This window comes from Macrobrachium nipponense, chromosome 7, assembly GCF_015104395.2.
Source record: "Macrobrachium nipponense isolate FS-2020 chromosome 7, ASM1510439v2, whole genome shotgun sequence".
In the NCBI taxonomy this organism is placed as follows: domain Eukaryota; kingdom Metazoa; phylum Arthropoda; class Malacostraca; order Decapoda; family Palaemonidae; genus Macrobrachium; species Macrobrachium nipponense.
This window is the reverse complement of record NC_061109.1, coordinates 100,172,780-100,198,135: the sequence shown is the minus strand read 5'-3', so window position 1 is coordinate 100,198,135 and position 25,356 is coordinate 100,172,780. Positions and strand designations below refer to the sequence as shown.

At 39.5% G+C, this 25,356-nt stretch overlaps 1 protein-coding gene across 1 annotated transcript in view; it reads right to left on the bottom strand.

The window, feature by feature from the left end:
* The window catches only part of LOC135217784 (mediator of RNA polymerase II transcription subunit 12-like protein), a 375,610-nt gene that overhangs the window by 143,404 nt on the left and 206,850 nt on the right, over nt 1-25,356 (bottom strand). The window contains 4 exon segments of the mRNA XM_064253813.1: nt 3,677-3,798; nt 4,147-4,251; nt 5,769-5,898; nt 5,901-5,980. Coding sequence (XP_064109883.1) covers nt 3,677-3,798; nt 4,147-4,251; nt 5,769-5,898; nt 5,901-5,980 — 437 coding nt within the window.

The window sequence follows — 25,356 nt, the reverse complement described above, 5'->3', positions numbered from 1 at the left end:
GTTATTAGTCCACTGTTATTGTTAGTGTATACAAGTGAAATGGAAGTTGCCTTGGAAAACACGATTGTTCAATATATGCTGATATATCACTTTGTGGGTGTAGTGAAAGTCTCCACTTTTGAGAAATGAAGCTGCCCTCAGACTCAACTGAGACATGGTGTAGTTGGTATGAGGCTGAACTCCATTAAAACAAAAATACTATTGATTAGCAGATCTCGAAAAGATTACCCATCCCACCCTCCACTTCAGTTGGGTGGAATTTTGCTGAATGGGTCTGAAGCTTTAACTATTCTAGGTGTAACCTTTGACTAGCATCTAACTTTTGAGAAACATCTAATGAAAGTTTCAGCAAATTCCGCACGAAAGTTAGGTATTGTTCTTAAGGCCTCATATACGTTTAACAGTGATAAAATCAATGCAACCTGTTTTAGGTCATTTGTACTCCCTTTACTAGAATACTATTCTTCGATGTGGATGTCTGTTTCTGCTAGAGATTTATCTCTTTTAGAAAGTGGTTTGTGGTGGTAGGTTTCTGAAACCCATTCTGAATTTTGATTGCATAATTTGCAGTGAAACTTGCCAAAAATGGAAACTTTCATAGTTATGCCCTATTACTACAATTAAATTTGCTCTCTACTGTGTATTTCATTTTGTTCTGAAGGTGCCTTCACTTACCAAAGTGGGTAAGATATGTGATAATCCTATCCTACATACAGTTTGAAAGCCTTAAAAAACTGAAGAAAAGGTGTTTCGTGTGCACATGTTTGTGCCATGTACAATCTTTCTAAGCCATAAGTCTGTGATACTGATGACCAAGGGCAAGCTTGTGACCTAAACAAATGAGCAGCAAGAATAAGAATTGAAAAACCATGTATTGGCCCAGTTTGTACAGCATGATCAGGCCATCCTTTTGGAATATTGGCAGCAATGTTTGGCAGATTTACAAATTCATGGTGACAAACTGAAGATGGTTACTGAGATGTTCATGTTAAAGACATCTATAATGCTGAGGCTTCATGTTGAATATCTTAGACACTTTTCTTGCAAAAGTGCAGTATTTATGGGAATATTTTGAGCAAAAAGAATTTGGAGCGACTACATATCTGCGGATGATCGATTTTCGTGGGAAAAAATCTGAAATGTCTAAATCTGAAATGTCTATCTACATGTAGTATACTGCATATTTGTAACTGAGATGGGAAACATAATTGTTAAGAACAACAACTTTGTAGTTGACCAAGTGAAAATAATGCATAGGAAAACATCAAATTGTAAAGGGGGAACCAGTGGGAAACTAGGGTTTTTGGGTAGGGGGAAAAGGACTAGGATGTTTATGGTGTCCAAAACACCCAATTCCCAGTGTAGACACACATTATTGTACTTTGCATGCAAACCTTTGACCTAGGCTAGCCTAGGACCCTTTACTTTGCATACAGAACTTTGAACCACTACTCTACATGTAAAACGACAGGCTAGCCTAGGCTACAACTAACCGACATTACACTGATAGGACCCCTTGCTTTGCATACAAAACTTTGAACTACTACTTTACATGTAAATGACAGACTAGTCTAGGCTACCACTAACCGAAATTACTGATAAATTAGATTTTAACGGTAAATATGTTTGTGTGTGCTGTCAGTACAAATGTGGCTGAACGGTGCTTCGCGCCTTATCCAAATATTTAAATATTCTTGGCAAGTTTGTTTGCTCTGGCAAGAGGTATTGTTTCGCTGCGCGCTAGACTCAGGGGATACACAGAATTAGCCACAGTGCATACAAAAAGACATGGCTAGCCTAGGCTATAATTTCCCTCATAACTGTAACATTAAACACCTTACTCGTTACCACAGACTGACCTACCATTTTACATACAAATGGTGGCATCATACATGTTCCTGAGTGCCCATCATCGGGCCGAAAGATCTGTTCAAACACGTGCTTCGGTACTGGCTTCGAACTAAATATGTGTGTGTGTGCTGTTCGTAAGAACGTGGTGGAATGGCGCTTCGCGCCTTATCCGCATATTTAAATATTCTTGGCAAGCTCGTTTGTTCTGGCAAGAGGTATTGTTTTGCTGAGAGCGCTAGCCTCCGGGGTTACAGAGAATTAGCCACAGTACATACAAAAGGACACGGCTAGCCTAGGCTATAATTCCCCTCATAACTGTAACATTAAAACCCTTACGCATTATCACAGACTGACCTACCACTTTACATACAAATGGCGGCATCATGCATGTTCCTACGTGCCCACCGTCAGGCCACAAGATCTGTTTGAACACGTGCTTCGGTACCGGCTTAGAACTAACCGAAACACTAATTTAGGCAAACAAAAATTAATATACAACTTACATTATTCAAATTTCAAAGTTGCTGCTGTCTGACAACCAAGAAGGCATGTCTCGGCCTCTTTGAAACAGGAGGGGGATCACGTGCCTTGCTGGTAGAAGGTCCTGGTCTTATTGTTTCGGACCGGTAAATTAAATCTGAGATGGGGGATGTTGGGTGGCTTTTGAGCTGATAGACAAGCTAAACAAATTCATAAATGCCCGAAATGGACACAGAACATCTTGTAGATACCACTTCTGGATACAGTACGTAGAAAAATACCTTTCGTAAAGTTCTTTCTGTGTACCATGTCTTGGTTTCTTGTGTTGCACATTGTACATAAACCTGAATAGTCCCCAAATAAACCTTCACTATACAACCACTTCATAAATTCGTCGGTGTTGCGTAGAAACTCAATCACAATGCTAATATACAAATGAGTAGTACTATAGTTATCAAACTTGTCAGCAGATACACTTTTAAGGAACGATTCTTTCATGTGTTCTATCCATGATGGCGGTGAACTACGGAAAGAACGAATTCTGTGAGAGAAGGTATGGGTGTATGAATCATATTCATGAGACGCATTTTTATTGGTTGGTGGTAAATTAATCCATGTCCCTTGGAAATGACCTGGGTCAACCTGATACAGGATTGGTTTGACTTAAAATTCCTGCGATGGGGTCAGTGCGACGTACAGCACCTCACTGTGGCCATCTCAAGAACTACGGGAGCTCTGACCTCCATGTCACTGTTCATATCAACTGGGTACTTAGAAAAAGTTACGTTTCACGGGAAATGTCGGCTGATGGCAAATTGGTGTAAATTAGTTGGATAAATGACTTTTCGGGTATATTTTGGAATGCTGGACAACTTTTATTCTATGCCTTTTTTTATTTGGGATCATAGTTTAGGAGCTGTAGGATCTGTCCACGGATATGTAAACTATCAAACAAGAATTTTGCCGAACTTCTTTACATAAGAGCTACACTTCTTGTTTCATTGGATTCAACACATTTCGCTAGTTTAGTATGAGCTTGCATAGGGTAAGCTTACATTTGGGGTATGTTAGCATAGGCTAGAAGAGCTGCAGTCTTACAATAATACCGTTACATTTTAAGAATTGCAGTTATATCTTTGAGGGATTACTTAAAATGCAGGTGTGACAATTTTAAAACATCTCTCATTCTTAAATTAAGAACCTTAAAACTGGGCAGGATGACCAATGGTGATCTTAGTAAAGCATTAAACTAATTTTATATAATACATTCACATTTATATAGCAAAAAACCTGCTCACATGTCACAATCATTCTACCATTAACTAGTTACAACAATAAACTTTACCTTTAAAACTGCTAAAACTGGAGTAAGAGTAATAAAAGTGTGAGCTGCTGCTAAAAGATGACGGTCACAACTCAAACGAATACTGCGTTGCGACATGCTTGTTGGTACACTTTGCGATGATCCTTTACACAAAAGAAATACACATTACATAATAATCATAACCTTTAACATGCACACAATGACAGATAATGCAAAAACTGAAAGTGAAAAATGTGTAACTTTTTGATCTTGGAAGTTTGCTTACTATAAACAGAAAAAAAGCAATTTGTTCCTACTATGAATAAATGACTAATTCATAGGTACAAAAATAATTCAACCATTATCAACTATCTGCATGCGTGCATCATTAGATTAATTCAAACTCTGCTATAAAACTAAAACATTTATCTCAGCAATGTGAAAAATCCTTTACTAGACTTTTTATTCTGATTACAAAATCATCACTTCTCTAACACAAGTACATTACTGACCAGCAGAATACTGAGAGGGATGTGGCGTATCAACACTTTTGAAAATTCGTAACAACAAATGGCATGTCAGACGAGCGCCAGGTTCTGCTTCAGGATTTCCTTCACCTGGGGAAAAAAATTTCTTGTAGCCTTTCAGGAGCTATATAAATGACACCACTGGGACCTGAGGAATCCTGGATTAGTGAAAATTCCAAGTTAAATAAGGATTACCTTTAAATAATAATTACAGGTATTTCCCCATTATATCAGCCCGAAAAGAGTCTACTTAAGACTCAGAGGTCTGGAAAATCTAAGCCCTAATAATAATAATAATCATTTCCCCATTTACGATGGGGTTAGGTTACAAAAACATAAAATGAAATTAGCCTAGCTTACAATATGGTATACAGTACAATCTAATGGTAGCCTAGCCTACACTATATCCACAGCCTACCATGGCTTTGTGACCATTAATGTATTTTCATATAGCAACTTCCTAATAAGTTGCTACCATACTGTGTAACCATACATGAGATGAAAATGTGTAGGCTATGTGTGAACTGTAGGCCTAGGCTAGCCCATGTGTTTCTTATCATAGTATCCATTTGCAAAAGTAATATATGCTGTTACAGCAGTATTTAAGACAAAGCTAATAGTAATGAAACAGTTATTTTACTTACAGAATCCATTTATACTGCATTATTTCATTAATATGTATATTATCATCGTAATATGTAAAGAAAAAAATTGCCCCGCCTGTGGCAAAAAAGTGATTCTCAAAAAGTAAAATCTCACAATCACAAAACAGCTGTTTCCTGCCAATTAGTTTATCTCTCTCTCTCTCTCTCTCTCTCTCTCTCTCTCTCTCTCTCTCTCTCTCTCTCTCTCTCTCTCTCTCTCTCTCTCTCTCTCTCTCTCTCAGTAAAACTGTACTGCTTATCCTTTAATGAAATATGAATTACTGTATCACATACATGAAATTATGAAAGTTCATGATAACTCCAATTGGGTATGTGCCTACATAAATACGTGTTACAATTCTTGTTTTGCTTTACTTGATTTACTGCGCCAGTTTTACTACAATTTTAGCCTATTCTAAGTATGATTAGCACACACAACATTATGTAAACAAGAGAATATTTCATCCCTAATCACCATAAAAATATCTAAAGTGCTTATTTGATATGTATGCAAGACAAAACCAAACAGGATGTACCAAGTTCACTGTTGGATGGAATCGAATGTGTGAATAGTATGTATCCTATGGACTTGATTGCATTTGTAATTTGGTTTATAAGACTAAAAAAATTAGAAAATGCAGAAAAAATATAAACAAGAATACTATCATAGAAGGTACAAACTGGAAAATGTTAACAGCAAGGAAGATAAGAATGAGCCTTCACCTCATTTAAAGAAATAACTCTATTAACGAACTATGGCCAACACTGTACAAATATGGTTTAATTATTTTGGCCCACAGGCTGAGTAACTGAGTGCAAACACAATGAGAAAAAGTTGTCTCCATACTTTTATTAAATCCCAAAACTAGAAGTACACATTAAACATTAGCTGTCCCTTATTTTATTCCCAATAGTATATATGAAGCTATAAAGATCCAGGAAAAAAACAATGAACCAGCTTACCAGTATTCCAAGCCTCAACAAGTGAAGGTAGTGCTACACACTTCAAAAATTCTGGAAGCGTAAAGCAATGACGTGCAATGAGAATGGTGGTGAAAACTGCTAGAGAGCTATGAATTGTTGGGCTGCATGAGGATCTCGAAGACCCACTTGACCCAACACATCTATGTAACCTGGGCTATCCTTGGATGAGCAGCACAATGCATTCAAAACTCCTGAAAAAAAAAAAAGTTTCAATATGGAAACATAACTTTGATCAGCTGTATCAAACACAGTACTCATACAATGAAAAATTACACAAAGGCATTTTTTGACAAATTTATCATCTAAATAATTTCAATGAAAACAAGTAGTATTACTCAAATACACTTATCTGAAAAACTTAACTAAATACAATAGAATATCAATGGTAAGGAGAAATATATATATATATATATATATATATACAAATTATAATATATATATAAGTATATCTATATATATATATATATATATTATCGTATATATATAGATATATATATATATATATATATATATATATATACACATATATATATATATATATATATATATATATATATATTATAATATATATGCTTAAAAAGGTTTTTAAATATTCCTAGAATTTTAAAGCTTTTTGACATAAATGTTGTTTTCAGTAATATTAATGTCAAGAGTTTAGTAATCAAAAATTCTCCTAAAGATCTTCCAGGCTGCATATATGAAATTCCTTGCAAAAAGTGTGATAAAGTCTATTACGGACAGACCGGTAAATCTCTTTCACAACGTCTAAAACAGCACCAATATTCTGTGAAAACTGGGCAAATATCAAATGCATTATTTGTACATATGAGAGATTTAGATCATCCTATTAACTGGAGTCAAGCAAGAGCTTTAATCTCATGTAATGACACAGTTAAAAGGAATATCATTGAATCTTGTTTCATCAAGTAAAATAATAGAAAAGTTCTAAATTTAAGTCTTGGTTTATTTAAACTTGATGCTTTCATAATGAAAAAAGTTGTAGATAAATATAAGCAACAAAATTAATGTATTCAGTTTTTACATGTTTTGGACTATAAAGATACTTCGTAATTTCGGTTAGGATCAAAATCTGTTTAGGTTTGTGACCGTGTGATATCCGATAATCCTAGATTATCTCTTTTAATTTTTACCCTTTTGACAATTAACCCTTAAACGCCGAAGCGGTAAAAAAAAAAATTGTCTCCTGTGGGCCGGAGGTGTTTCAGAGTGAGCGCGGAAGTGGAAAAAATATTTTTTTCAAAAAATCACAGAGCGCTTAGTTTTCAAGATTAAGAGTTCATTTTTGGCTCCTTTTTTTTCATTGGCAGAAGTTTAGTATGCAACCATCAGAAATGTAAAAAATTATCATCATCATAGATAAATAATGTGATATATGATGGCACAAAAACGAAATTTCATATATAATTGTATTCAAATCGCGCTGTGCGCAAAACGGTTAAAGGTAACAAGTTACTTTTTTTTTCGTTGTAATGAACACTAAATTGCGATCATTTTGGTATATAACACATTGTAAAACGATAAAAGCAATACACAGAAAATATTATCACAAAATAATGCATGAATTCGTAACGCGCGGACGTAAACAAATATTTTTTTCAAAAATTCATCATAAATCTAAATATCGTCCTAGAGACTTCCAATTTCTTTCAAAATGAAGACAAATGATTGAATATTACTATACTGTAAGAGTATTAGCTTACAATTGCAGTTTTTGACCATATCTGACGAGTTAAAGTTGACCGAATATCGAATTTTTTTATATACATATTTCTTATATGCAATTATTTCGGAAATAAGAAAAGCTACAACCTTCAAATATTTTACGTTTTATTCTACATGAAATTGCGCACATTTTCATATATAAAACTCTATGAAATGCCTAATATGAAACGGAGCAAATATTCCGAGAATGGGACATACGCATTTCGGAGATTTGTGGCGGAGAATCCGCACGCGGACGGAAGGAAAGATTTTTTTTAAAATTCACCATAAATCTAAATAATTTGCTAGAGACTTCAAATTTGTTTCATGATGAAGATAAATGACTGAATATTACTAGACTGTAAGAGTTTTAGCTTACAATTGCGTTTTTCGACCATTTTGGTAGAGTCAAAGTTGACCGAACGTGGTTTTTTTCTATTTATCGTGATTTATATGAAAATTTTTCAAAAATGAGAAAAGCTACAACATTCAATTATTTTTGTTGTATTCTACATAAAATTGCGCACATTTTCATATATAAAACTTTACGTAACGGCTAATTTAAAATAGTGCAAACATTACCACAATCGCACGTATGATTTTTTCGGAAGAGTTACCGCGCGGACGTAAAGAAAATGTTATTTTTTTCATAAATTCACCATAAATCGAAATATTGTGCTAAAGACTTCCAATTTGTTGCAAAATGAAGGTAAATGCTTGAATATTACTAGAATATAAGCGTTTTAGCTTACAATTGCGTTTTTCGACCATTTCGGTAGAGTCAAAGTTGACCGAAGGTTGAAATTTTGGCAATTATCGTTATATATATGAAAATATCTCAAAACTGATAAAAGCTATAACCATGGGTTGTTTTTAGTTGTATTGTGCATGAAATTGCACACATTTCCATATATAAAACTTTATATAACGGCTAATTTTAAAATGTTGCAAACATTACCACAATCACATGAATGATTTTTTTCTGAAGAGTTACCGCGCGGACGTAAGGAAAAAGTTTTTTCATAAATTCACCATAAATCGAAATATTGTCCTAGAGACTTCCAATTAGTTGCAAAATTAAGGTAAATGATTAAATATTACTAAAATATAAGAGTTTTAGCTTACAGTTGCGTTTTTCGACCATTTCGGTAGAGTCAAAGTTGACCGAAGGTTGAAATTTTGGCAATTATCGTTATTTATATGAAAATATCTCAAAACTGATAAAAGCTACAATCATGAGTATTTTATTGTTGTATTCTACATAAAAATGCGCACATTTTCATATATAATAGTTCTGTAACGGCTAATTTACAATGGTACAAAAATTATGTCAAAGTGACGAAATAATTTCCAAGATGTGTCACAGATACTTTTTAGTGCGGCAAGAAAGAAATTCGCGCTTGCGCGCCTGCGTAATGATTGTAAACAATACAACACCTTGATCCGTGAACTCCCAGATCCCCCATTCAAAAGTTTTAGGCTTGTAGGCCTATAAGTATTTTTCTGCGAATTTTAAAAAAACTTTTGTAAGTCGATGTAAAATACGTCCAGTCGGCACCCGAGAGAAAAAAAATGTCGACGTAAAATACGTCCAGTCGGCAGTAAAGGGTTAACCATCAGGTATTCTTGATCTTGTTGTGTACCTGATTCCTTTCTCTCCAATTGTATTTCATTAGCTCATTGACAATGTCTTAGTAAAGATGAAAGCGCTTGGATTTCTGACTATTATTTTCCTGTGGTATTCGCTTATATAATATATATATATAATATATATATATATTAATATATATATATATATATATATATTATGATACATATATATATATATATATATATATATTATATATATATATTATATATATATATATATATATGACTAATTATATATATATATATATATACTCTATATATATTATATATATATATCTACTATATATATATTCTATATATATATATATATATATATATATCATATAATATATATTAATATATATATATATATATATATATATATATGATTTATATATATATATATATTATAATATACACACACACACACACACACATATATATACATATATATATATATTAATTATATATATATATATATATATATATATATATATATATATATATATTATATATATATATATATATCCCTTGAACGCCGAGCTGGTATTTCTGAAAGTGTCTCCCGTATGCCCGCGGTGTTCGGGAGTGAGCGCCGAAGCAGAAAAAAGTTTTTTTTTTTTTTTAAATCACAGCACGCTTAGTTTTTACGATTATAATCACAGCACGCTTAGTTTTTACGATTATGAGTTCATTTTTGGCTCCTTTTTTTTATTGCCTGATGTTTAGTATGCAACCATCAGAAATGAACAAAAATATCATAATCATGAATAACTTGATCACGAAGTGTATAAAACGTGATGCCATGTATAAATAAAGGTTTTTGCCACGAAGGAAAATTGAAAAGCGAGATAGCCAAGAACTTTTGGTCTAGCACGACCTTTTATTAAGGCATAACTGACCTTAGTGAAGGTTCGTGCTAGACCGAAAGTTCTTGGCTATCTCGCTTTTCAATTTTCCTTCGTGGCAAAAACCATTATTTATATCATTATCATATATAAATATTGGAATATATGACAGCACAAGCTAATGGGTTAATTATTTTTTTGTTGCATTGTACCCTAAATTGCGATGATTTTGGTATATAACACATTGTAAAAGGATCAAAGCAACAGAGAAAATATTATCACAATATGATGTATGAATTCATAACGCATGGACGTAAAAAAAAGTAGTTTTCATAAATTCACCATAAATCGAAAAATTGCGCTAGAGACTTCCCGTTTGTTGCAAAATGAAGGTAACTGATTGAATATTATTAGATTGTAAGTTTTTTAGCTTACAATTGCTGTTTTCGACCATTTCGGTCGAGTCTTGTCCAAAGGTTGAAATTTTGCCATTTATTGTGATTTATATGAAAATATTTAAAAACTGATGAAAGCTACAACTATGGGTTGTTTTTTGTTGTATTCTACATGAAATTATGCACATTTTCATACATAAAACTGTATGTAACGGCTGATATAAAACGGTGCAAACATTACGACAATCGGACGAAAACATTTATGATTTTTTCGGAATTTGCAGCACGGATGTAAGGAAAAAGTTTTTTTTTCAAAAATTCACCATAAATCAAAATATTGTGCTAGAGACTTCCAATTTGTTGCAAAATAAAGGTAAATGATTGAATATTACTAGAATGTAAGAGTTTTAGCTTACAATTCCGTTTTCGACCATTTCAGTCGAGTCAAACTTGACCGAAGGTTGAAATTATGGCACTTACAGTTTTGTATATGAAAATATTTCGAAACTGATAAAAGCTACAACCATGGGTTCTTTTTAGTTGTATTCTACATTAAATTGCACACATTTTCATATATAAAATTTCATGTAACGGCTAATATAAAATGGTGCAAACATTACGACAATCTGACGAAAAAATTTCTGATTTTTTTCGAAAGAGATACTGCGCGAACGTAAGGATAAAGTTTTTTTTTTTTAAATTCACCATAAATCGAAATACAGTGCTAGAGACTTCCAATTTGTTGCAAAATGAAGTTAAATGATTGAATATTACTAGAATATAAGAGTTTTAGCTTACAATTGCGTTTTTCGACCATTTCTGTTGAGTCAAAGTTGACTAAAGGATGAAATTTTGGCACATATCGTCATTTATATGAAAATATTTCAAAACTGATAAAAGCTACAACCATAGGTTGTTTTATATTTTATTCTACATGAAATTGTGCACATTTCCATATATAAAACTTGATGTAACGGCTAATATAAAACTGTGCAAACATTACGATAATCGGACGAAAGAATTTGTGATTTTTTCGGCAGTTACCGCCCGGACTCAGGACATTTTTTTTATTAAAAATTCACCATAGACTTCCAATTTGTTGCAAAATAGAGGTAAATGACTGAATATTACTAGAATGTAAGAGATTTAGCTTACAATTGTGTTTTTCGACCATTTTACGCGAGTCAGAATTGACCAAAGATTGAAATTTTGGCACTTATCGTGATTCATATGAAAATATTTCAAAACTGATAAAAGCTACAACAATGGGTTGTTTTTCATTGTATTTTACATGAAATTTCGCACATTTTCATTTATAAAACTTTATGTAACGGCTAATATAAAACAGTGCAAACACTATGACAATCGGACGAAAAAATTTAATTTTTTCCGAAAATTACCGCGCGGACGTAAGGAAAAAGTTTTTTTTTAAATTCACCATATTATGCAAGAGACTTCCAATTTGTTGCAAAATAAAGGTAAATGATTGAATATTACTAGAATGTAAGAGTTTTAGCTTACAATTCCTTTTTTCGACCATTTCGGTAGAGTCAAAATTGACCGAAGGTTGAAATTTTGGTACTTACCGTTATTTATATGAAAATATTTCAAAACTGATAAAAGCTACAACCATGGGTCGTTTTTCGTTGTATTCTACATGAAATTGCATACATTTTCATATATAAAACTTTATGTAACGGCTAATATAAAACAGTGCAAACATTACCATAATCGACAAAAAAATTTATGATTTTTTTTTAAAGAGATACTGCGCGAACGTAAGGATAAAGTTTTTTAAAAATTCACCATAAATCGAAATATTGTGCTAGAGACTTCCAATTTGATGCAAAATGAAGGTAAATGATTGAATATTACTAGAATATAAGAGTTTTAACTTACAATTGCGTTTTTCAACCATTTCTGTTGAGTCAAATTTGACCGAAGGATGAAATTTTGGCACTTATCGTCATTTATATGAAAATAGTTCAAAACTGATAAAAGCCACAACCATGGGTTGTTTTATATTTTATTCTACATGAAATTGCGCACATTTTCATATATAAAACTTTATGTAACGGCTAATATAAAACTGCAAACATTATGATAATCGGACGAAAGAATTTGTGATTTTTTCGGCAGTTACCGCCGGACTAAGGAAATTTTTGTTTAAAAAAGACACCATAAATCGAAATACTGTGCTAGAGACTTCCAATCTGTTGCAAAATAAAGGTAAATGATTGAATATTACTAGAATGTAAGAGATTTAGCTTACAATTGTGTTTTTCGACCATTTCACATGAGTCAGAGTTGACCAAAGGTTGAAATTTTGGCACTTATCGTAATTCATATGAAAATATTTCAAAACTGATAAACGCTACAACCATGGGTTGTTTTTTGTTGTATTTTACATGAAATTGCGCACATTTTCATATATAAAACTTTATGTAACGGCTAATATAAAACAGTGCAAACATTACGACAATCGGACGAAAAAATTTGATTTTTTTGGAAGAGTTACCGCGCGGACGTAAGGAAAAAGTTTTTTTTTTAATTCACCATGTTGTGTAAGAGACTTCCAATTTGTTGCAAAATAAAGGTAAATGATTGGATATTACTAGAATGTAAGAGTTTTAGCTTACAATTGCGTTTTTCGACCATTCCGGTCGAGTCAAAATTAACCGAAGGTTGAAATTTTGGCACGTAGTGTTATTTATATGAAAATATTTCAAAACTGATAAAAGCTACAACCATGGGTGGTTTTTCGTTGTATTCTACATGAAATTGCACATATTTTCATATATAAAACTTTATGTAATGGCTAATATAAAATGGTGCAAACATTACAATAATCGGACAAAAAAATCTATGATTTTTTCGGAAAAGTTACCTCGCGGACGTAAGGAAAAAGTTTTTTTCATAAATTCACCATAAATCCAAATATTGTGCTAGAGACTTCCAATTTGTTGCAAAGTGAATGTAAATGATTGAATATTACTAGAATATAAGAGTTTTAGCTTACAATTGCGTTTTTCAACCATTTCGGTCGAGTCAAAGTTGACCGAAGGTTGAAATTTTGGCACTTATTATTTATATGAAAATATTTCAAAACTGATAAAAGCTACAACCACGGGTTGTTTTTGTTGTATTCTACATGAAATTTTGCACATTTTCATATATAAAACTCTTTGTAATGGCTAATATAAAAAGGTGCAAAAATTATTTCAAAGTGACGAAATAATTTTTGAGATGTGTCGCTGATGCTTTTAAGTGTGAGAAGAACGAAATTCACGCAAGCGCGCCTGGGTAATGCTTGTAAACAAAGCAACAGCTTGATTCGTGAACTCCCAGCATCCCTCAAGGTGCGTGATTCAAAAGTTTTCACCAAGTAGGCCTGTAACTATTTTTCCGCAAATCTTTAAAAAAACTTTTTTGCGTTGACATATCATACATCAATTAAGCACCCAACATATATATATATATATATATATATATATATATATATATATATATATATCTATATATATATTATATATATTATTATATATATCTATATATATATATATACTATTATATACATATGCATATATATATATATTATAATATATATATTTCTATATGATATATATATCTATATATATATTATATATATAAATATGATATTGTAATGATACAATTAAGTTTGTTCATACTTACCTGGCAGATATATATATAGCTGTATTTTTCCGAATCCGACAGAAATTTAAACACTTACGACAACACGCCAGTGGGAGTCAGGTGGTTAGTACCCATTCCCGCCGCTGGGAGGCGGGTATCAGGAATCATTCCCATTTTCTATTCATAATTTTTTATTTCCACTGTCTCCTGAGGGGAGGTGGGTGGGTACTTGATTATATATATCTGCCAGGTAAGTATGAACAAACTTAATTGTATCATTACAATATCATTTTGTTCATGAAACTTACCTGTCAGATATATATAGCTGAATCCCACCTTTGGTGGTGGGAGTAGACAGAATAGAAGATTTTAGGAAACATATATATGCAGATAATTGATATCTTGATTCCTTACCTGTTAGCATAGCTGACTTCGTGGTTACTGCCGCGTAAGTCTGCTTGTGCTACTAGAGTTGCCAGCGAGGTAGAGACCTATATAGCTGGTGCACTCCAGATGATCTGTCAACAGGGGCGAGACCACGACGTGACTAGACCAGTTGACCCATACAAATGAGGGCAACGAAGTAAAAAACCAAACCACCTGGCATAGCCTACCAAAAGTATCCCACATAGACTAAGCTAATGGAAGGGAGATCCGCCGCAGGCGGTCAACCCCACAACCATAACACAAGTTAAAAACTCCCCTAAACCATTAAAGGATAGGATGAGCGCTACCTCCTGCCCCCAAACAGTGTCTGCAGCGACGTATGGTCCGAGCGAGTAACAATTTTTGTATGTTGCTTTCACCTCCCGCAGGTAGTGTGAAGCGAACACCGATTGCTTCGCCAATAAGTGGCGCCCAAAATGTCTTTGATTGCCATATTTTTTGTGAAAAGCCACCGAAGTAGCAATAGCCCTCAACTCGTGGGCTTTCACTTTCAGAAGCTCCATGTCACTTTCACTACACTTTTCATGGGCTTCCTTAACCGTACTTCTTAAGAAGAACGCCAGTGCATTCTTCGACATCGGAAGATCTGGTTTTTTCACAGAGCACCACAAGTTCTCCGAAGAACCTCTGCATGCTCTGGTTCTCTGCAAATAAAACTTGAGAGCCCTGACAGGACACAGGACTCTCTCAGCTTCAGGTCCCACTAGCTCCAACAACCCCTTGATCTCGAACGTTCTCGGCCAAGGGTTGGAAGGGTTCTCGTTCTTTGCTAAGAACGTAGGACTTAAGGAACAAACTGCACTATGATCCTTGAACCCAATATGCTTGCTTATGACTTGAATTTCGCTAACCCTCTTCGCCGTCGCCAGAGCGGTTAGGAAAATGGTCTTCTTAGTAAGATTCCTAAGCGAGGCTAAATGGAGCGGTTCAAATTGACTCGACATGAGAAACTTCAGTACCACGTCTAAGTTCCACGATGGTACTTTAGGTTGGAGAACTTTCACAGTCTCAAATGATCTAATGAGATCATGAATGTCTCTATCATTCGCTAAGTCGAGTCCTCTATGTCTGAAGACCACAGAAAGCACGCTTCTGTAGCCTTTAATCGTGGGAACGGCTAGTTTCGCTTCTTTCCTAAGGTGAAGAAGGAAATCTGCTATCTGGCTCACAGAGGTTGAGGTGGAGGAAATGCCCTTCCTTCTGCACCAACTTCTAAAGACAGCCCACTTTGATTGGTAAACTGCGATTGAGGAGGGCCTCCTTGCGGTGGCAATCGCCGTTGCCACAGGTCTTGAAAAACCCCTCGCTCTGGCCAACTTCTTGATAGTCTGAACGCAGTCAGACTCAGAGCGGGGAGGTTTTTGTGGTACCTCTCGAAGTGGGGCTGTCTGAGTAGATCTTCCTTAGGGGCAGAGTCCTCGGAAAGTCTACTAGGAAGGACATCACCTCCGTGAACCAGTCGGCCGCTGGCCAGAAGGGGGCGATGAGGGTCATTCTCGCTCCTTCTGATGCAGCGAACTTCCTCATTACTTCCCCGAGGATTTTGAATGGGGGAAAAGGCGTAAATGTCTAGTCCCGACCAATTCCACAGTAGGGACGTCTACTGCCACTGCTCCCGGGTCCAGAACTGGGGAGCAATACAGCGGAAGTCTCTTCGTTCGGGAAGTTGCGAAAACGTCCACATTGAGGACGTTCCGCCCCCCACAGCTTCCATAGCGCCTGGCATACTTCCTGATGAGGGTCCATTCCGTCGGCAGAAGCTGTCCTTGCCGACTGAGAAGGTCCGCTCGCACGTTTTCCACGCCTGACACAAACCTTGTCAGAATCGTGACGTTTTGCGACTTCGCCCAAATCAGGATATTCCTCGCGATGACGAACAGAGAATGAGAGTGAGTTCCCCCCTGTTTCCTGAGGTATGCCAAGGCTGTGTGTTGTCCGAGTTTATCTGAACCACTTTGCTGGAGACTTCCTCCTCGAAGAACCTTAGAGCGAGGTAAACCGCTGAGAGTTCTTTTAGGTTGATGTGCCAGGACACCTGTTCCCCTCTCCAGGTGCCTGACACTTCTCTCCCTCCCAGTGTTGCTCCCCAACCCGTGGAGGACGCGTCGGAGAACAACACTAGGTCGGGGTTCCGAAGCTTGAGCGAAAGTCCTTCCGCAAGCTTCTTTGGATCCAACCACCATTTGAGGTGCTTTTTCACTTCTTCCGTCAAAAACAAGACCTCTTCTAGATCCTGTTTGCGTGACCAATTGCTTGAGAGGAAGAACTGAAGTGGTCGGAGGTGCAACCTTCCCAGAGAAACAAACTTCTCCAGTGAGGAAATGGTCCCCAGCAGACTCATCCATTCCCTCACCGAGCATGTTTCCTTCCCTAGAAAGGCCGACACTTTGTCCAGGCATTGAAGTTGTCGCCCCTGGGACGGAAAGCCCGAAAAGCCACTGAGTCCATCTGAATCCCCAGATAGACTAAGGATTGAGAAGGAGTCAGATGCGACTTCTCGAGATTCATTCACCAAAAGTCCCAGGGACTTCGCTAACGACAGAGTCGTGTGAAGGTCCTTCAGACACCTGTCTTGCGATGAGGCTCGAATAAGCCAGTCGTCTAGGTAGAGAGAGATCCTTATTTCCGCAAGATGGAGGCACCTCGCAACGTTCTTCATAAGAACGGTGAACACCATCGGCGCCGTGCTGAGACCGAAGCAGAGTGCCCTGAATTGGAAAATCTTCCCTTTCAGGACAAACCGCAGGTATTTCCTTGATCGGGGATGGATGGGGACGTGAAAGTATGCGTCCTGAAGTCTAACGAGACCATCCAATCCCCCGGTCTTAAAGCTGCAAGCACGGATTGAGGTGTCTCCATCTTGAACTTCTGCTTGGTAACGAAGCGATTTAGACTGCTGACATCCAGAACGGGGCGCCACCCCCTGACTGCTTCGGCACTAGGAACAGACGGTTTGTAAAAACCCGGAGAACTCCGGTCGAAGACCTGTTCCACTGCCTGCTTCTCGATCATTTGATCTAGTAGATCGTGAAGCACTTTCTGCTTTTCTCCCTGATACGACGGAGACAAGTCCTTTGGTGTCGAAGACAGCGGGGGTAACATCAGGAAAGGAATTCTGTACCCCTTCTTGACGATGTCCAGAGACCAAGCGTCGGCACCTCTCTCTTCCCAAGCTTTCGCGAAATGTAGAAGCCTGGCTCCTACCGGTGTCTGAAGGACTTCCCTCTCACTTCTTGCTCTTGGAAGGAGCGGGAGTCTTGCCTCTGAAAGAGCCTCTTCCTCGAGGGGCTGGCTTCGAGGAAGAAGCGGATCGAAAGGGCTTCGACTTCTTCAAAGCAGAAGACCCAGAAGACGAAGAAGTAGCAGGCTTCCTAGAAGACTGTGCCAGAAGGTCTTGAGTTGCTTTCTCCTGGAGACTAGCAGCTATGTCCTTTACCATAGACTGGGGGAAGAGATGTTCTGAGAAAGGAGCGAAAAGAAGATCCGCTTTTTGCGCTGGTGAGACCGACTTTGCAGTAAAATTGCAAAAAAGTGCTCTTTTCTTAAGCAGTCCCGTGCTGAAATGAGCAGCCAATTCCTCAGAACCATCCCTGACGGCCTTGTCCATGCAAGACAATACACTGGACAGCTCCCCCAGACTGATGGAATCAGAACTCCTGGACCTGGCATCCAATACTCCCAGGCACCAGTCAAGAAAATTAAAGACCTCTAGTGTCCTGAAGAGGCCTTTAAGGTGAAAATCTAACTCGCTATGTGTCCACGAGACCTTCGAGGAAGACAAAAAAGATCTTCTGGTGGCGTCTACAATGCTACCAAAGTCTCCTTGAGCTGAGGCTGGAAGCTTGACTCCGACGTTTTCTCCCGTCTCATACCACATACCAGCTTTGCCACCGAGTCTTGAAGGTGGTAAAGCGAAAGAGGTCTTGCCCGAAGCTTTCCTCTTTTCCATCCAATCATGGACCTTTCTAAAAGCTTGCTTCGTAGAAAGCGACTTCTTCATTCTCACAAAGCCCGAGATCTTAGCAGCTTTGGAAGACGAAAACTGAGAGGGAGGAGTACGTGGAGCTTCAGGTTGGAAAGTGTCTGCAAAGACTGACTGAAGTAAACGAGTCAAAACCTTGTAGTCCGTCGAAACTGGAGCCAACTGCTGTTCTTCGTCCACTTCGACGAAAGCGTCACTAACTTCCTCTTCAGACACTGGAGAAGTCGGAGGAAGTAAAGAAGAGTCCCGAGCTTTCTCAAAAGAGAAAGAACGGCGAACAGGAAGAGTTCCCGCCTCCGCTTGTGCTTGCTTGGAAGTGGAAAACTGACGTCCGTAGGCGCGCGTTTGGCGTCCGAAGCCAATCTACTGGCGCCGACAGAAGCGCGCTCAAACGCCGCAGGTGTACACCTGGCGTCCACTTGTGCGCGCTGAGCGTCCACTGGTGCGCGCCGAGCGTCCACTGATGCGCGCCGAGCGTCCACTGGTGCACGCCGAGCGTCCACTAAAACTCTCTGAGCGTCCACTGGCGCTCGCGAAACTTGCACCGAGTCACGTTCGGCGTCCACTAAAGCGCGTTTGACTTTCACAGAAGCGCGCTCGGCATCTAAAGAAACTCGCTTCTTATCCACAAGTTTCGTTAGCGCGGAAACAACCGCTCCACGAGAGCGAGAAACTAATTTCTCGCCTCCTCTAGAAAGTTGCTGGGGAGCAGAACGAACTCTAGAGGGAGACTCAAACGGAGAGAGAGACGAGCGAGGAGAGGGAGAACGCCTCGACCTCTTCACAGGAAGATTGTCATCCTTCTTACGGCGACGTGGAACAGTCTCTCTCGAAGGAAAAACATCTCGAAGTTGCTGCTGAAGAGACTGGAGAATCTTGCTTGTAGGTGAAGCCTCCTTTTCTGGGGAGGGGCTGATCCTGTGAGCAGGAGAGTGGCGAGGGGACGCCTTCTTGCTACTCCCAGGAACCGCCGCTTCACGCACCTTAGAGCGACTGCGGCGCTCGAAAGAAACATCTAGGGAAGATTCCGCCTCCGAATAATCCTTACGCTTCTTCTGCGGAGGAAAAGCAGCAAACGCACTATCAGGCGACGAGCAAAGTTCCGGAGAACAACTTGGACGTGAAGCGTCCCGAACGCGAGCCGTCCTTTTCAGCGGACGTGATGCGGTATGAGAGCTCCACCCCTTGCGCGGGGGAGGAAGCTTCAGAAGAAGAAAAGCACTCCTTGAGAAGACGTGCACGCGCACGCTCCTTGGCAGTCTGGGTATGTTCGTCAGAAGCTGCCGAAGGCACGCCAGATCGGTGGGGGTTCCTCGTAACCCTCCTTCGACTTTCGACATGCTCTCTCCCCGTAATCTGGGAGTCAAGCAGAGGTCTAGGTCTAGAGGCGGAATGAGGCCGATCTGACGCACCCTCCACTACACAAGGGGCACTTTCACACTGCACTTCTCTTCACTTTTGCTCTCCAGAGCTAACACTTTTGATTCTAAGTTACGAATCGATTCAAGAATTAGCGATAATGTATTACCTTCTACCGACACTGTCTCAGGGGCCGGAGGCAACACTACAGGGGTAGGAGCATAATCTACAGAAGGAGGGTTAGCAGGAGAATAATTTAAATCTTGCCTACCTGAAACACTCCTGGAGGAAGACCTCCTTAACCTATCTCGCTCAAGTTTCTTAAGATAGGTTTCATACGCCTTCCATTCCGACTCTGTTAGTCTTTCACACTCCTTACAACGACTTTCAAACGTACATTCATTCCCCCTGCAAACTTTACAAACAGAATGTGGGTCTACTGAAGCTTTCAGTAGCCTACCTCTACATTCAGACATGGAACAAAATCTAGCGCTAGCAGAACTAGACCCTGACATCTTGATCAAAGAAAAATCAATACCAAATTCAAATCAACCAAGTCAAAGTGTGCCAAGCCACCGATCCAATTCAGATACCAAAGAAAAACCAAAAGGGATACTCAAGTAGCTAGTAAGTTTCCAAAATCTGGACGGAGGTGCTGCAAACAGGTGTTTCCAGCACCGGCGACAGAAAAATTATGAATAAAAAATGGGAATGATTCCTGATACCCGCCTCCCAGCGGCGGGAATGGTACTAACCACCTGACTCCCACTGCGTGTGTCGTAAGTGTTTAAATTTCTGTCGGATTCGGAAAAATACAGCTATATATATATCTGACAGGTAAGTTTCATGAACAAACTGTGAGATCTGGCAATGGGTGCTTATATCTGGTGAAAATTGGTCAAAGACTGCGCACCCATGCCATCGCATTAGTCTTTCCCAACCCATGATGTCATAAGATGACAGAGGGGCGGCTAGAGGTGGGCAGTAAAATGTTAAGACCTCAGGTTTGTAGCTATGATAAATACAATATTTCTTATAAAATTCATTTGTTCAGATGCAAACAAACCTTCAGTCTTAACAATAAGATAGACTTATACTTGGTGGGAAGTACAGACTTCTTAATCTGGCTGAGGGCCAACCCACGACGCCAACTCAAAAAGAAATATCTACAGGAGAGGGACTGATGCCTGTGAGAAGCTAGATAAACTGATATCCAACAACTCGGCCAACTGGGTTACATACAATGATATATGAGAAAATTCACTGCAGTAAAGAACTAAAGAGAAATTGACTGTTCAATAACAAACCAATGCATTAGGATTCGTTATCACTCCTCACTCCTCCTTGCTAGAGAGTGGAGTATATGCTACTGACTATTTGAACACAAAGCAAACAAACTACCAGTATGATTACCTTACTCACCTGTACCAGACAAGTCCAGCAAATGACGTCTATTCCTCAACCTACCCGTAGGAAGAAGGAAAAGAACTAGGAAACATCCCACATTGGAGGCTTAAGCTCCCTCGGAGAACATGACTGCTCAAACCCTTTAAACAGCAAGGAGAGTTCCCAGGATGAGGAGATATCAACACCTGTAAGGCGTAACACTAAACTCAGGGCCGCCCTGTAGCCTCTAATAGCAGAAACAAACAAGCCTTTCTCAACCCTGATGAAGACTATAAAGTCTGCTATGCGCTGAATAGAGGTTTTGAGCGGAGAAAAACCGAGTTTACGGAACCAATCACAGTAGATTGCCCATTTACCTTGGTAAATGGCAGAGGTAGATTTCCTGAGATTGCTGGAAATATGTCCTGCTGTCTTCTGAGAAAAGCTTCTCACTTGGAGATACTTGATAGCCTCCAACCATGAAGGGACAGGGATTCTACTAACTGGTGGAATCTTTCTATGTGCGGCTGACAAAGAAGATGCCGCCATGGGGGAAATCTTCCTTGGCACCTCCGACAACAACTAACAGCAGATCCGGAAACCATTCCGCTTGCGGCCACAGAGGAGCTACTAATGTCACCCTGAGATTTTGCAAGCTCATCATCCCGTTCAGTACTTGGTGGATCAAACAAAACAGAGGGTAGGCATACACCTCCAGATTGTCCCAGGGATGTTGGAAAGCATCCTCTGCTAACGCCAGAGGATCCAGAACCACCGAACAGAAAACCTCTAGTTTCCTGTTGAACTGGGTCACAAAGAGGTCCAGCATAGGTCTCCCCAAAACCAAGAAAAGCCTGTCTGCCATGACCTGAGAAAGGGACCACTCTGTGCCTAGGACTTGATCCCGACGACTGAGCTTGTCCGCAACCACATCCCTTTTGCCTGGGATATACTTGGCTGAGAGCTCCACTGAACTGTTGATTGCCCACTGGTGAATCTCGACTGTCAAAGCATGAAGCTGACGCGAAACCATTCCTCCCCCCCCCCGCTTGTTCATATAAGCAACCACCGTGGTGTTGTCCGACATGAAAACTAGAGAATGTCCCTTTACTTTTTCCCAAAATTCCTTCAGACCCAGAAAGACTGCCTTTAACTCCATGTCGATATGTTGCCGTTTGTCCTCCAAACTCCAAACGCCCAAAGAAATGAGGCCGCCTAAATGAGCGCCCAACCTGAGGGAGGCATCTGAAAACAGAGGGTAGTCAGGTGGCAGAGAACACAGAGGAAAACCCTTCATGAAATTCTGATCATCCAACCACCAACAAAAATCTTCTCTCACTTCTAGGGACAGAGGACCCCTTATCAGAGGTGAATCCCCCACCAGAGACCAGAAGTCCCTTAGTCTCCATTGCAGAGACTGAAGATGAAGTCACCTATGAGGGACTAGCTTCTCCAGAGAAGATAAAATTCCCAAAAGAACCTGCCACTGATGAGTTGACCGATCCGGCTGTAACAGGAAGTTGCGCGCCACTACTCGCAACTTCTCCAACCTCTGATCCGACGGAAAAACCCTCGACGCTGCTGTATCGATGACCATGCCTAGATAAAAAATCCTTTGACTGGGTACAAGATTCAATTTCTCAAGGTTCACCGAGATACCAAGTTCCAGACAAAACCGAAGCAGGCGATCTCTGTCCTGCAGAAGCTTCTTTCTGGAACTCGCTAAGACCAACCAGTCATCAAGGTACCTCAGCAGACAGATCCCTTGAGCATGAGCCCAAGTCAAGACGAAAGGGAAGACCCTTCTGAACACCTGCAGGGACGTGGTCAATCGGAAGCACAGGACTTTGAACTGGAACACCTTGTCTCCAAGAGAGAAGCAAAGGAACTTCCTGACCGATGGATGACTAAGGATTTGGAAGTGAGCATCCCTTGGATCTATCGACATGAAGTTGTTTTACCTCACTGCTCCCAACACTGATTGTGAGGTCTCCATCTTGATCCTCATCTTCCTGACGAAGTGATTCAAAGTGGATAGGTTGATCACAGGCCTCCAACCCGACGCCTTTAGCACCAAGGTGTGACTGTAAAACCCTGGAGACAGACGCACCACTTCCTCTATCGCACCCTTGTCCAGCATTTTCTGCACTTCCTCCCAGAGAACACACTCGCCTGAGCACAGGTCTGTCCAAGAGTGGGGGGAGAAGTCATAACCCACCCGAAGGACATCTACTACCCACTTCTCCCCATAATTCTCTCACTTGGCCCACTGGCCCGCCAGGCACCCACCCACCCATGGCAAAGGAAAGGGAGAAACACCCAACCTATTGACAACCCCCCTTATTTCTACCCTAGGAGCCCCTCCTTGACCTGTAAGAGTGGTGCTGAAAGGGATGTTAGTCATCCGACTTAGGCTGAGACGACGAATGAGAGGGGCCCAGCCGAAGCTGAACTTCTAGACAGCTTATTAGGCAATGATCTCTGCTTTTGTTGCTGAACAGGAGGAGGAAGAGGAGGAGGAGGGGACAGGTCCAAGAACGAGACTCAGACTTGGAGACAGCCTGGTGCACCAACCTGTCCTTCATGTCAGCTCGCCGCTGGTCTATCGCGTCCTCCAGCTCAGTCTCAGGAAACAGGAACTGAGAATTCAACAAATCCCCATTCCTGAGTGCCAACAAGGACTCAGGATCAACTGATCTTGCCATCCTGGGCAATGCTGGGTCTCTCCTGATCAGAAATAGATTAGCCCACAAATTGACACTAAGATGGCCAAAATAAGAAAATGCCTTGCCCCAAACTGTAACAAACTGCCAGAAGAAGATGCAGTCACCAACCCTTCTGCAGACATGTCAGATGCAATCTTGGCAATGGCCGTCAACCACAAGTCTAACCACAACACTGTCTGGAACATGGAGGCTGCCACACTCCATTGCCGAGGCATCCTGCGGTGACGAGGACAGCGCCACCGACCTCACCTACTCCAAAGTCAACCCTGGCTTGAGACGTATGATGTCTGGGTTAAGATGTTGAGGCAACAAGCAGACAGAGTTCGTAGCATAATATACTTCCTATGCCTCATGAGGGGTGGAGGAAGCAACATGGAAGAACCCCTTGAGCGAAGAGATCCATCCTGGTCCTGACACAGAGGTGTTCACCTTCTGCAAGACCGACTGGACATGCCCCAATAAAGGAAACTGAAAAGACAACATAGGATCTTGCGTAGCCCCCAGCAAGGCTTCCAAGCAAGTAAGAGTAAAAGACGACCGAGCCTGAGTCCTACTCTCCAGATTGTTGAACCCACGAATGAGATCAACAACCTCGGTAATGGAAGACAAAATCTCATTGTGTGTCTCCTTCTTCCTCCTGCTCTGGCAATGGAGACCAATGACAAGAAGATGCAGATTTATCCAACACACCATCCTCGTGCAAACCAAATATGAAAGATAATTATCTATCCATTACTCACTGAAAATTAGACTAGTCACAGTATTTTTCACTAAGTATATTCTCTAAATTATGTATTTTCATATAAATTTCATGATACAGGCAATCTCAAGGTTATATCAGATTCTGGTTATGTCATTCCGTACTTAAGGCACTTGCCTCATGGCGCTGTTAACCACATTTTTTCGGTGCAGTAAGTGGATTTACGGTGCTGTAACCCGGACTTTTAAGTTATTTGTGTGGGGGGGAGGGGGGACGGGGTTCACTGTATTAGTATATTCGGATATTAGTTATCTGCTGACATTACCATACCTGGGATCAGATGTAATCTACAAATTTTTAAAAATAAAAAAAACTTCACACCATAGCAAAAGGATATGGCATGAGAGCTTGACATGAATTTTAACATTCCAACACTACCTGACAGATAATGCATTCAGGTCACCCAAGCATTAGGGGAGGGCTATAGCTAAGTATTGTTGGGAAAATGACCATAGGATGGATTTCAAAAACAGTAGGCTTATATACAAAAGCAACAAAATTAGTCACAGGAGGGTAGTAGAAGGTGCACTCATCAGAGAGATTAAAGTAATAAAAGGAAACAAAGGTTTTACCTCAGAAGATCCCATAAGCTGAGCTTTGATATTAAAAGAAGCTAAGATTGACCCTGCTGACCTGGAGATTAGGTTTCCTGCCCAACA